The sequence below is a fragment of the Mustela nigripes genome, chromosome 5 (genome assembly GCF_022355385.1).
Source record: "Mustela nigripes isolate SB6536 chromosome 5, MUSNIG.SB6536, whole genome shotgun sequence".
NCBI lineage: Eukaryota > Metazoa > Chordata > Mammalia > Carnivora > Mustelidae > Mustela > Mustela nigripes.
In genome coordinates, this window is record NC_081561.1 from 94,109,904 (window position 1) to 94,123,861 (window position 13,958).

Here is a 13,958-nt window from a genome sequence, read left to right on the forward strand (position 1 = left end):
ACAGTAATTTTTCATCCTCCTCTTCACCCAGTCCCTGGTAACCTCTATCATGTCTCTTGCCTGCAAATTTGCTTTTTTCCAGATACATCATCTAAGTAGAAGTATACAATATTTGTCCTTTGTGTCTGACTTATCTCACTAGGTATTCTTTTGGGTTATATCATTTGAAATTAGAAGAGAGAGTGGCTAAACTCCAGTGTTTAATCCTGTCTTGTCCTATCTCAACTCTTAGGGAAGAAAGAAAGATATATAACCACTAGGGCAGGCGATCTGAGTTCAGACTTACATGTGCCATGCAAAGAGACCAGGTTTCACCCTATTGCTCCTATCTACTTGTGAAAAGTGGACCGTTCTTTGAATCTTCAATTGAGATGTTAACTTCTTGTGAAGACTTCCACAAGCTATATTTGTCACGCGTTCTTTTCTGGTCCTAGAACATTTTGAACTATTATGTATGATACTGTTTGCATATATGTCTTCCCTCACTAGACTTGAAACAATGCAATGGTTTAGGCCAGGTGTTTTCCAGATTTTTATGTTCACAGTGGTCACACTACTACTGAAAATATTTCTTGGGCAAAGGAATAAATCCATGATAAAATTTTACATGTAAAACCAAAATCTAAAAAAATACATAGTTTTTTGACTTCATAATCATTAATGTTATCATTTGTCTTAAACTTTTAATTATGAAGTCATATGTATACAGGAAAATATATCATGATTTTATTAAATAAAGTATCAATCAACTTCATATTAAGAATGAGATCTTTAATTAGGAGCAGAAGCAATCTGATAATTAGAAGTTTAATATCACTGACTCCAGCAGGATAAACAATAATTACTTACATTTGGGGAATTTGTGTTATGACTATATTGAGTTATTTAATTATGGCCAAACTTATCTATGGCTGTATAATGTTTTGGTTCTGCTATTGGAAACTCTTTAATTTCCTGTGTTATGCAGGATGGGATACCCAAGAATATGTTTACAAGACTTCAGAAAGAGATTCCTAAGCATCTTTCTTTCTTTGGCTCAGGTCATGATCCCAGGGTCTAGGATCGAGCCCCACTTTGGGCTTCCTTCTCGGGAAGCGTGCTTCTCCCTGTCCCAATCCCCTACTGCTTATGTTCCCTCTCTTCCTCTCTCTCTCTTTCTGTCAAATAAATAAAATGAAAAAAAAAAAAGACCTCAGAAATAGTGACATATTTGACATGATGATATATCAACATATCTGTTGATATAGATAGGGATGTGCTGACTTTACATAAAATAATCCACTCAAATTCCCGGCCATGGTAGTATTGAAAACCAGTATGCTAGGCTTTAGATGTAAGAAGCTAAGGTAAAATAAAAAAACACTGGAAAGTCACATCAGTGCTGTACAATAATGGATGAGAGAAAATAATGTTAGTCACTGATGCATTCCTTTTTTTCTCTTGTTTAGGGTTGCTGGAGAAAGATAACTATTGATGACTTTCTGCCTTTTGATGAAGACAACAATCTATTGCTTCCAGCCACAACCTGTGAATTTGAACTCTGGCCAATGCTTCTGTGTAAAGCTATCATTAAGCTGGCAAATGTTGAGTACGTGGAAAGAAGAATGATCATTCAGTTATATAAAAACAAAAAGACAACAGACAACTATACATCTATATCATATAGCTTTCTTTTTTTTTTTAAATCAATGTAAAGGAGTTTTCTTTGCAGACAATGTAAATGTTCTAATATAAAAATGAATATGCCAAAATCACTAATTGGAAATACTGGGTTAGTCAGCAATAAGATGGCATTCTCCCAAGAAAAAATATTCAAAAATTATTCTATATTCAGTGCTTTCTTGCAAATGGCTAGTGATCATGAGAAATAATATTTTGGCTTAGTGTGAGAAAAAAGTTGGTTTGTAGGGGGAAATATTGGTTCATCTAAATACAAAATAATATATCCTGGATCCAGTTCAAATGTTAGGTTCTGTGTGTGTGCAGCAATAATTTACTAATCTTGAAAACCTAAACTCTTCTGAGGGATGTCAGTATGTTCCTCATGTTTTTGGTAACATTGGTCCCTTTTAATACATTCGTAATAAAAACTACTCATATTTGCTTCAGTACTTGTGAAATCTGCTTGCCACCTTCCATTCCTGAATGTCTTGTGCATCAACGTATATGAGACATGTCTGCTGTGTTCATTCTCTTGGCTTCCACCAACAGACACCCTAGGCCAATCCATCCCCCACCCAGCCATGCAAAAACAGTTTAGATGCTTGTGTTGCAAAGGCATGGCAACTTTGTATCATTGCTCAGTGGGAGAATTCTCACATACATGGCACTGGCTTGAATTTGATACCCTTCACCCTCCTACAGTGTGTGAGAGCATCTCATTCTCAATGGAACACCCACAGGCTCAAACAGAGACCACTTGAGCCCTTTGCTCAAATCTCAGCCTCCTCCCCTTCAGGAAATATAACCTTGTCTGTCATCAGACCTCTGCTCTGCTTTTTGTGGATTTTGTTTTGGCTCCCCTTTCTCTCTCTTTCCCATGGATACACAACAAAACCAGCCACTCCTACTGCAATCCTTGTCATCTCTTTTTTCTCTCACCAACCCTTGATTTTCTGTTTGGAATTTGTTTTACCCAGCTCACAACTCTTAATTTCAATGATTTTTTTTTTTTTTTTTTTTTTTAAACTCAGCCCAGATCTTTTTAGGTAGCTAAATAGTACTAAGTATTCATACTGGTGACAGCTATGTTTGTTTGTTTTGAAAGAAAATAATGTTCCTCACATTCCTAATTCTCAGACCTAACTTGAATTTCTGAGAATTAGAGCTGAATTAATATCAGTGAAGTGTTAAACCTGTGACCTGGAAAATTGGAGTGGCAATTTGTCTTTCTTAAAGCTACAGTTCCATAGAATTTTATAGCAACCTAAGAAATAAGATTATTTTTATTTTAAAAAATAGATAAATCCAGCATGAAAATAAAGGACCAGACTAGATTTAAGACATTTCTGAGGCTTTCTAGTGGATACCTGAACTGTGTGGTACAATTTATATTTGTCTATACATTTTTCCCTCAGATTTAATAGTATATAGCAATTATTTTCATATGAGTTTTATCTTTCTACATTAAAAATTAATGTGCAGTAATTATGTCAATACCATTGTGAGCTATGCAAAGGACAGAACATTTTTTTTTTTAGATTATTTATTTATTTATTTGACAGACAGTGATCACAAGTAGGCAGAGAGGCAGGCAGAGAGAGAGGAGGAAGCAGGCTCCCCGCTGAGCAGAGAGCCCGATGCGGGGCTTGATCCTAGGACCCTGGGATCATTACCCGAGCCGAAGGCAGAGGCTTTAACCCACTGAGCCACCCAGGCGCCTCCAGAACATTATTTTTATGAGGTTTGCCAGTTGTTACCTAAGTAGGATTATCCACAGAGGAGTTTAGACTAGACTGTGAACTACCCCAAGTGATTTTTGTTATCTGTGACATATGTAGACACATCAAAATTCATAATCTATGGGGCGCCTGGGTGGCTCAATGGGTTAGGACTCTGCCTTCGGCTCAGGTCATGATCCTGGGGTCCTGGGATCGAGCCCCTCATTGGGCTCTCTGCTCAGCGGGGAGCCTTCTTTCCCCTCTCTTTCTGCCTGCCTCTCTGCCTGCTTGTGATTTCTCAGTCAAATAAATAAATAAAATCTTAAAAAAAAAAAGGAACTGAAATCACAAGGATAAAAGACACTGTTCTCTTTTTTAAAGAACATGTTAGTATACTGAATATATAAAATATATATAATCTAAATTTACATATTTTATAATATATGTGAATATGTTTTATGTATATGACATGAATATTACCATATATTTTTAAAATAAGGCTTATAGCATGTTTCTAAAATAAACATAAAATTTTATCTTTGGATCTCTTTAAACACTTTAACAAAACAAATCATCTGGCTTTTACAATAGTATTTTCTTGTATTTAATAGGTAACCACTATGACCCCTACATTTTTTATGGCTATATCATTGTTTATTATTATTTTTATTATCATTGCTACTAACTATGCTATTGTGCATTTGCCTCTTTAGCATCCATATAGCAGAGAGGAGAGAACTAGGGGAGTTCACTGTTATCCACGCACTCACAGGATGGTTACCAGAAGTGATCTCTCTCCAGTAGGTTTTACCATTAACTTCTTCATATATTTTTTTTTCTTCCCATGTAATGTTTCTTGAATTAAACATTTTTAATCTTTAAGAAAACATCAAGAAATGACATATTTTACAAAATGTTTGTGAAAACACTATTCTATAGTATTCTATAAAATTCCTTGAGAATTTCAGGATAACTTCTGTTTCCTTAAAAAGACTGTGAATTTAATCTTTAAATATCTGGATGACAAATATGAAAACAATATTAATTCTTTATTGTAGTAAACTATTTACATGCATTCCTTTATATTATACAGTTACTAAACTTATTCAATACAGAAACATAAGGGCAACTTTTAATTAGCCACACGTATAGGAAATAATAATAATGAAATACCTACTAGGTATTAGGTACTTTAATATAATATCTCTAATCAGAAACCACAGTCTTGAAAATATTTAATCATTCATATGGCCTCATCAGCTGGGTATGTGTCATTACAAACAAGGAAACTGAAGCCCAGAGTGGTTTAGTTTTTATAAAATCAAATCCATAGCATAGTTATTAGATCATCTCTGATCTTTGATTTTTACTGGAAATGTGCCATTCTCAAAGGATCCAGGTTAGAGGAGATTGAATTCAGTCCCCAGTAACTTGGATTCTACCATCTGAAACATCTTTTTAGCAGGATAAACTAGCTGTTGCTTGGTTCAAATAAACATATCTATAGGGTGAAAAAAGAAGAAGAAAAGTAGACCCCTTCCTCAAGGGACTGCTTCCTGAAGGGAGAGCTGATCATGTTTTTTAGGGGATGATCTAGATAGGTCTTCTCACGGAAAATCCTTTTTGGATATCTAAGCAAAGAGAATATTTCTTGAAATACTATGAGTAATATTGGTGGAGGGAGGTTTAAGATGAGGTTTAAAACTGGACTTTTCTAAATTTTTATCTTCAGCATTGATGGAATGCTTATAATTGTGCCTTAATTTTTCCTGTGCGATAGTGAATAAATACAGCCAAGACATGAAATCCTCAGAAGTCCATTGAAAGATGGTGAAGAAATAGGAAATCAAAATAATTTATAACTAGAAAATTAGTCCATTAGAAATTGTGAATTATCTCTTGCCAGAGTCATACATGAAAACTGAAAAGTGTTTCATACACTACCTTAAAATTAATGTTAAAAATTTTAAGAAGTTTTAGGCATACTCTTTGCATGAATTTCTGGTTGCTATGCAATTTCTATGAAAATGATATAAAGGGGGAAATCTTGAGCTTTGGAGTCAGAACTATATAGCTAGATTTTTGTTCTGACAATTCAGTTTCAAGCTGTGTGAATTTTGCAAGTAACGTAATTTCTCTGGGTCCCAGTTTCTTCATATGTAAAGTGGGGATAAAATGACCTATTCTATATGGTTGTTCCAAAGATAAGTGAGTAGGTGATAGAAAAAGTAGCTACTGTATGGTAGACACATAATTACTGTAAGTTTCTTTTCCTCTCTAGTAGCTATCACTAGATTATTTAGCATTATCTAGATATATGTATAATAATTAGTAGTTAAACTTTGAAAACAGGGAAAATTCTCAAGAATACATGAGACTGATCCAAGCATTCAAATTTATCAATTTTCTCCTAAATACAACTAAAAAGTAAAAAAATACATACTTTGGGGGAGCCTGGATGGCTCAGTTGATTGGACGACTGCCTTCAGCTCAGGTCATAATCCTGGAGTCCCGGGATCAAGTCCCGCATCGGGCTCCCAGCTCCATGGGGAGTCTGCTTCTCCCTCTGACCTTCTCCTCGCTCACTGCTGTCTCTCACTCTCTCTCTCTCAAATAAATAAATAAAATCTTTAAAAAAAAACATACTTTGATCTATGTATGATTTATACTTTTTCCCATGGGTATTCTGTCACATTATTCATATAGTTTAAAATTATAATATACTATAAAATTGCAAAATTTATTTATGCATACCTATGTACTATTAAATGAAAAGGATGTCATGAAATACTATATAGATGATTGTCATGAAATGTTTAGGTTGAAATATGGAAGCAATTGCCATCAGCCAAGGATGCAAGTGCGGGTCAGGTAGGGTTTCATGGAGAGTGTTCTCACTTGGTCTGAGTCTTTACTGGGTTTGTCTGAAGGAGGGGATGGAGAGGCCCAGTAAGGGCAGGAGAACAATATTCTCAGTGTCACATGATGTATTCAGGAGTGGGATGTTTGTGTTACCAGGAAGTATTAGAATGTGAAGAGAAGGCCTTTGAGGGACCTGCAGGAGTGTTCATGGTTTTACAGGGGTCAAGGAGAATTAAAATGCTGAAGTTCCAAGCTCGTGTTGACTATTAGAACTTTTTCCCATGTGAAGATCAGTTAGGATGAAAGTGTTCTGTGGCATTTCCAACAGACACATTCCCTTCCACTCTCCGGTGGGTGTACCAGAGGGGAGCACTGGTCTACATACATTTATTGGCCTTGCCTCTTATATTTTCCTTCAATTAGTGCAGTTTTACCATCTGAAAAGAAAGAAAGAAACCTTTTGACCCTCCGTATAATAATAGAAACAATCAATGATATGTCTCTATGGATATAAGAAGATTATTTCAAATTAAGAGATGATTAGTTCCTAGGCACACTTCTCTGATGTTTGCATGGTTCATCCGTAATAGAGCAACTGGTCACCTTCCTTTTTAAAACTGAAATATAATTGGCATACAATATCCTGTTAGTTTTAGGTATTGATCATGGTGATTCAATATTTTTATATATATATAATCTCCGTGATGTCTAATCACCATCTGTTACAATATAGTTATGACAATATTATTGACTATATTCTCTATGTTCTATGTTGCATCACCGTGACTATTTTATAACTGGAAATTTGGACCTCTTAATCCCTTCGCCTATTTCACTCCACCCCAATGCCTCCCCCTCAAACAGCCAATGGTTTATTTCCTGTATCTGTGTGTCTGTTTTTGTTTTCTTTGGTTTGTTTGTTTGTTTTCAGGTTTCTGGCTCAGGAATTTTTTCTTAAAATTTAATTTTTTCAGTGTCCCAAGGTTCATTGTTTATGCACCACATTCAGTGCTTCATGCAATATATGCCCTCCTTAATACCCACTAACAGGATCACCCACTCCCCCAACCCCCTCCCCTCCAAAACCCTCAGTTTGTTTCTCAGAGTCCACAGTATCTCATGGTTTGTCTCCCCCTCCAATTTCTCCCAACTCACTTCTCTCCATCTCCCAGTGTCCTCCATGTTATTCCTCCACAAGTAAGTAAAACCATACGATAATTGACTCTCTGTGCTTGACTTATTTCACTCAGCATAATTTCCTCCAGGCCTGTCCATGTTGATACAGAAGTTGGGTATTCATCCTTTCTGATGGAGGCATAATACTCCATAGTATATATGGACCATATCCTCTTTATCCATTTGTCTGTTGAAGGGCATCTTGGCTCTTTCCACAGTTTGGCAACTGTGGCCATTGCTGCTGTGAACATTGGAGTACAGATATTTGGGGAAAATACTTTTGTTTGTTTTGTCTTTTACATTCTACATATAAATGAAATCATATGGTATTTGTCTTTGACTTTTTACATCTAGCATTATACCCTCTAGATCCATCCATGTTGTTACAAATGGAAAGATTTCAATCTTTTTTTATGGCTGATAATATTCCATTATATATATATAAATATAATATATATATACATATATATAATGAAAGTGTTATTCATACATATATATAATATGCCACACCTTCCTTATCCATATCTTAGCTCTTGTAAATAATGCTGCAGTAAACACAGTGTGCACATATCTCTTCATACTGGTGTTTTCCTTTTATTCAAATAATTCCAGAATTGGAATTGGATCATATGGTAGTTCTTTTTCAATTTTTTTGAAGATACTCCATGCTGTTTTTCATAGTGGGTGCAGCAATTTACAACAATGCATAAAGTTTCTTTTTCCACATCTTTGCCATACTTGTTATTTCTTGTTTTTTGATAACAGCCATGCTAAAAGTTATGAAGTAAAATCTCATTGTGGTTTTGATTTGTATTTCCTTGATGATTAGTGATGCTGAATATCTTTTCATGTATCTTCGATTATCCATATGGTTTTTTTTTAAATTTCTTAGTTCTCTATTGTGATCCATTGATCTAAGTGTCTGTATGTCAATAGTATATTGTTTGATCATTATAGATTGGTGACATAGTTTGAAATCAAGAAGTGTGAGTCCTCCAGCTTTGTTCTTTCTCACACTAGCTTTGGCTATTAAGAGTTTTTTTGTGGTTCAATACAAATTTTATGATTGTTTTTCCTATTTCTCTGAAAAATGTCATTAGAATTTTGATAGGGATTGCTTTGAATCTGTCGATGACTTTGGGTAGTCTGGACATTTTTACAATATTAATTCTTCCAGTCAATGAGCACAGAATGTCTTTCCATTTATTTGTGTCATCTTCAATTTCTTTTATTAATGTCCTATAGTTTTAAGTATACAAGTCTTTCACCTCCTTGGTTAAATTTACTCCTTTCGATGAGATTGTAAATGGGATTGTTTTCTTTATTTGTGTTTCTGATGATTCATCTAGTGTATAGAATGCAACAGATTTTTGTATATTGATTTTGTATCCTGCAACCTGACTGAAGTCATTTATTGGCTTCATAGTTTCTGGCGGCGTCTTTTGAGTTTTCTCTCTTTTTTATATCATTTGCAAATAGCGACCATTTTACTTCTTCCTAGCTAATTTGGATGCCTTTTATTTCTCTTTCTTGCCTACTTGCTTTGGTTAAGAACTGCAATACTATTGAATAAAAATGGTGAGAGTTGGCATCCTTGTATTGTTCCTAATCTTGAGGAAAAGATTTTAGATTTTCACAGTTGACTGAGTATGATATTAGCTGTGGGCTAGTCATATATGGTCATAATTATGTTGCAGTATGTTCTCTCTATACCCACTTTGCTGAAAGTTTTTATCATAAATGGATATTAAATTTTGTCAGGGTTTTTTTTTTCCATCTATTGAGATGACCTTATGATTTTTATCATTCATTTTTAATGTGGTGTATCACATAGATTTGCAAATGTTGAATCTTAGTTACTTACATCCCTGGAATTAATCTCACTTATTTAATGTGTTATTGAATTCTATTTGCTAATATTTTGTTGAGGATTTTTGCATCTATGCTCATCAGAGATTTTGGTTAGTAATTTCCTTTACTTGTGGTATCTTTATCTGGTTTTGGTATCAAAGTAATGATGGCTTTATAAAACAAGTTAGAAGGTGTTCCTTCTATATTTTTCCACAGAGTTTGAGAAGAATTGGTATTAATTACTCTTTAAATGTTTGGTGGAATTCACTAGTGAAGCCTGGAGTTTTGTTTTTGTGGATTATTTTGATTGCTGATTCAATACCTTTGCTAGTAATTGGTCTGTTAAGATTTTTTATTTCTTTTTGACTTGGAAATTAATGTTGATGTGTTTTATCTAAGCCCAGGATATATGGACAAAGTATGGGAGCTCTTGAAAGAAATATTGCCTGAATTTAAGCTGTCAGATGAGTCCAGCTCTGAAAGCAAAATAGCTATGTTAGATGCCAAGTTAAAGGAACCAGTGAAGGACAGCAAAGAATTCAAACCTGAAGGTTCAATGACAGCTCTAAAGGTACCTGAGAAAAGTGACAAAACTCCAAAGGGTAAGACATTTCATATTACAATGTCATTCATATGTATGGATATTGTGTATAAGTGATTTACATTCATTGCTTAATTTAATGATTATTTGTTGTCATTATCATTTACTGTGTTGTGAAAATAATCAGGATCTAATCTTTCTAGGATTTTAGAACTAGTAATGTTATTTACTAGATGTTAGTTATTATTCCACATTTTGCTCTCTTTAAAAATCAAGGGCAACTATATGTTTTGATGATACTAAAGTAATGTAGTATTAACATAGGAAGACACATTAAGCATCAATTTTCATCAGACACACTTCCTTATATGTTATATGTAGAGTGGAATGGAGCAAAACTGCAAAGGGGAAAGTTGTCCTATTTTGTTTTTTTTTTTTCTTCTACCAAGGAAATTCAAAATAGACACAGTATGGATTTTGTTTTGCTGACCATTTGTTGTAAGGTTTAAGTTCAAATTTGAAAATAAAATAATGTCAAGTTATTTTCAAAGTCTAAGATCTTAAAGTGAGAAACATATTGAATAATTATTTTATATTTTCTAAAATATTTCATATAGCTATACATATGAATAATAATGCTTTTATAGTAAAGTAGAATTAAATATACTATGATGTATTCAGATTTTTGTATACCTTAAAAGCATCTATAATGATCTTTAAAATATTTATGAAATCTTATATTTTGCCCAAATTTTTCCTTAGCAAGATCTTATCTACCAACTTTTACCATGCAGAAGTTATTGCTATAAATATTCCTCAAGAGTTTACCAAGATCAAGTGTATGAGTGATATCTGCCTATCATAAGCCCTTCTTTAAATGACCTAATGTGCATTAGTTTATGAAGGGAAACAGGAAAAGAAGGCTGATTAAATTTGTTTTACCTAGCATATCTCAAATTAGTTTGAACTTAGAAGCCTTTTTTCATGTATCACAAATTAACATATGTATATCCATCCATTCAGATATATTATTTTCTGAGTAGAATTCCAATAAATGTTCCAGGAACTAATAATAATCTGGTGAACAAAATCAGATGTGGAACTTATCTCCTAGTGCTTATGACTAGTGAGAGAGACTAACATTAATTTTAATTCTAAAAACCATTACTATATACTAAGACATGAGCCTTGAAGGAAAATACAGAAAAGTATGGGAGTGCATACTTAGTCTAGGGCATCAGGGAAGAATTCCCTAAGGAATTTTGAGCTATGTTTACAAAGATGAGAGGGATTTCTTGAGGAAGATGAGGGAATGTGGAAAGAGCATTTTCTGTGAGAAAATAGTAGATATACATCTTATGATGCTGGAGGAAGAATGAGAAAACTAGCCTCATTCCAAAATGAGAAAACTAACTTAAAATTATATATAGTATACAAAATTATATATTGTTAGATATATATTATATTCAAATGATCATCTCAATTTAGCAAAATAAATGTATAATCAATAACCAATAATTCTTCACGTCTTTGGCAGTACATCACCAATTTTCAAAGTTTTCTATTGCTTTATTTTGATGTTTCTAATTAGAGGTGGATAGTGCTTTGGGAAATATGTGGCTATGGTTTTACATTTAAATAACATTATTGTTTTGGCCACCTTTTCAACATAATAACTGAATAAGTAATATAATTTGAGATTTTGTAGTTAAAAGATTTATCATATATATTTTTAATATGTTAGAAAAAGCAGATGCAAAAGATGTTGGGAAGAAAAAGAGTAAAAATGGAGAAAAAGAAAAGGAAAAAGAAAAATTCAAATGGTCACTTCATGCTTCAAGACCCTCATCAGATGTACAGTACTCACTGCAGTCTCTGTCAGATTGTAAGATTTCAGTATTCTAGAATAATAGCTATTTTAGTTGTATCCTAAAATGTTGGGAAAATTTGGAGTTTCCAAAGTTGGAATACAACTTTGGAACATAAAAGTGTATTGCCTGTTTAGGCATATCTAAATAAGTTTGCTCGAGTTTGCCCATAATTGTTGAACTCTCAAATCAACATGCATGCATGTGGGGGCAAAGCTTGCATGTGTGACAGAAGCCAAGGTTATCCCAGTTCTTATGGTACAACAGTCACAGAAGTGTTTGCATGGAGGAGGACATATACTAATAAATGTATATGTTATGTATTAACATATAACAATCTGTTACATATTGTTATATATAGCATATTATAATATATAAAACATACTACATAAAATACAATCTATATTATATGACACATTGTAAAATATCCATAAATATTGATATATAGTTATATAAACTATATAAATATAAAATATAATTACATATTAGTATATATACATATTAGTATATACACATATTAGTATAAATATATGTTGGTATATGCTTCCTCTGTATAAATAAACTATATCTATATATCTACATCCATATATATATATATGTGTGTGTATTCCTAGATTCAGGTCTCTGCTCCATGAAAAATATACAAAGTTTAATTTAAATGTAAAAAATATGTTTGCATAAGTTTCATATATTTTACCTTTTAATCTTTTCTAGATTGATCCTGGTTCATATTTAACTTGTATTTTATGGCTCTAAAAATATTTCTCTTTAATAAAAATCCAATACAGTTCAATATTAGTACTTGAATTTGTAAAGGGATAAAACAAACTTTTTAATTAAAAATAAAGATAATAGAGAAAAATAAATTATACCATTTTAGCCAGACTCTTTAAAGAACAAACGCATACTGAATCAAATATAGTAATTTCAGGCCTGTTAAGAAATACGTGAAAAAATAAGTGATGCTCAGAAACATTAAATATTAAGTAGCTCATATTGTATACCTGAAACTAATACAACACTGTATGCTAACTATCCTGGAAATAGATGATAGATAGATAGATAGAGAGATAGATAGGAACTTCCTGGCCAAATGTATCTATGTTTTCTTTCTTCTTGAAATGACATAGAAAGTTCTAGCCTGCTTTAAATTCAAAATAAGATTTTATTTATGAAAGCTAAAAAGTTTCAATTTTAAAATCATTCCTTTTGAATATAATCATTTGTAGACTATTATAAGTGACATTGACTAATAGAGTTTTTTGATAACTTTTTTATAGTGACATTAAATGATTTCTTAAGCAATTAAATGGTATTATGATGAAGGCAAAACTAATGAGATGTTCTATAAAATAGATGCATATGTGACATTTAACATTTATTAAATGAGTTTACAGTCATTTACCTATTTTTCACCATGCAAAGATGTGCTCATTAAGGAATTTGAACAATCTGGAATGATCTACTGACAGACCCATTTGGCTAGAATTTCCATGACATGGTATATGTTTTTTCTACAGGTTCTTCAGCAATACAATCTCCACACATGGTTGTATATGCTACGTTTACACCCCTATATTTGTTCGAAAAAAAGATCTTTTCATTAGAAAAAATGGTAAGCACTCAAGGCCAGGAAGCACAGGGTGTGTGTGTGTGGATGTGTGTGGGTGTGTGTGTGTATGAGTATATGATAGAGTGTGTGTGTGTGTGTATGAGTAGGTGGATGAGAGAGAGAGGGCAGTGGGGAGGGAGAGAGGAATAAAGAGAGAGGTTATTTGTTGTCATAGAAGGTATATCAGAATTTAATTAAATTCTATACCTGGATTTCAGTCTACTTATGTTTAAAATATTAAACACTTAAACACAGGGGCCTGGAACATTCAAAATAGCAACATGGACGGGACTGGAAGAGATTATGCTGAGTGAAATAAGTCAAGCAGAGAGAGTCAGTTATCTATGGTTTCACTTATTTGTGGAGCATAACAAATAGCATGGAGGACAAGGGGTGTTAGAGAGGAGAGGGGAGTTGGGGTAAATTGGAAGGGGAGGTGAATCATGAGAGACTATGGACTGTGAAAAACAATCTGAGGGGTTTGAAGTGGCGGGGAGGTGGAAGGTTGGGGTACCAGGTGGTGGGTATTATAGAGGGCACGAATTGCATGGAGCACTGGGTGTGGTGAAAAAATAATGAATACTGTTATGATGAAAATAAATAAATGAATAAAAAAATGAAAAAAATTATCTTAGATGATTGCAAGTTTATTGTCAAAAAAAGTATCA

The 13,958-nt window shown here is 33.2% G+C and overlaps 1 protein-coding gene across 1 annotated transcript in view; it reads left to right on the forward strand.

Moving 5' to 3' along the window:
- ADGB (androglobin) overlaps positions 1–13,958 on the forward strand; it is a 168,853-nt gene that overhangs the window by 48,454 nt on the left and 106,441 nt on the right. Inside the window, exons 6-10 of the mRNA XM_059399200.1 lie at positions 1,449–1,588; positions 4,094–4,180; positions 9,669–9,871; positions 11,555–11,695; positions 13,199–13,293. Coding sequence (XP_059255183.1) covers positions 1,449–1,588; positions 4,094–4,180; positions 9,669–9,871; positions 11,555–11,695; positions 13,199–13,293 — 666 coding nt within the window. The remainder of the gene's footprint in view (positions 1–1,448; positions 1,589–4,093; positions 4,181–9,668; positions 9,872–11,554; positions 11,696–13,198; positions 13,294–13,958) is intronic.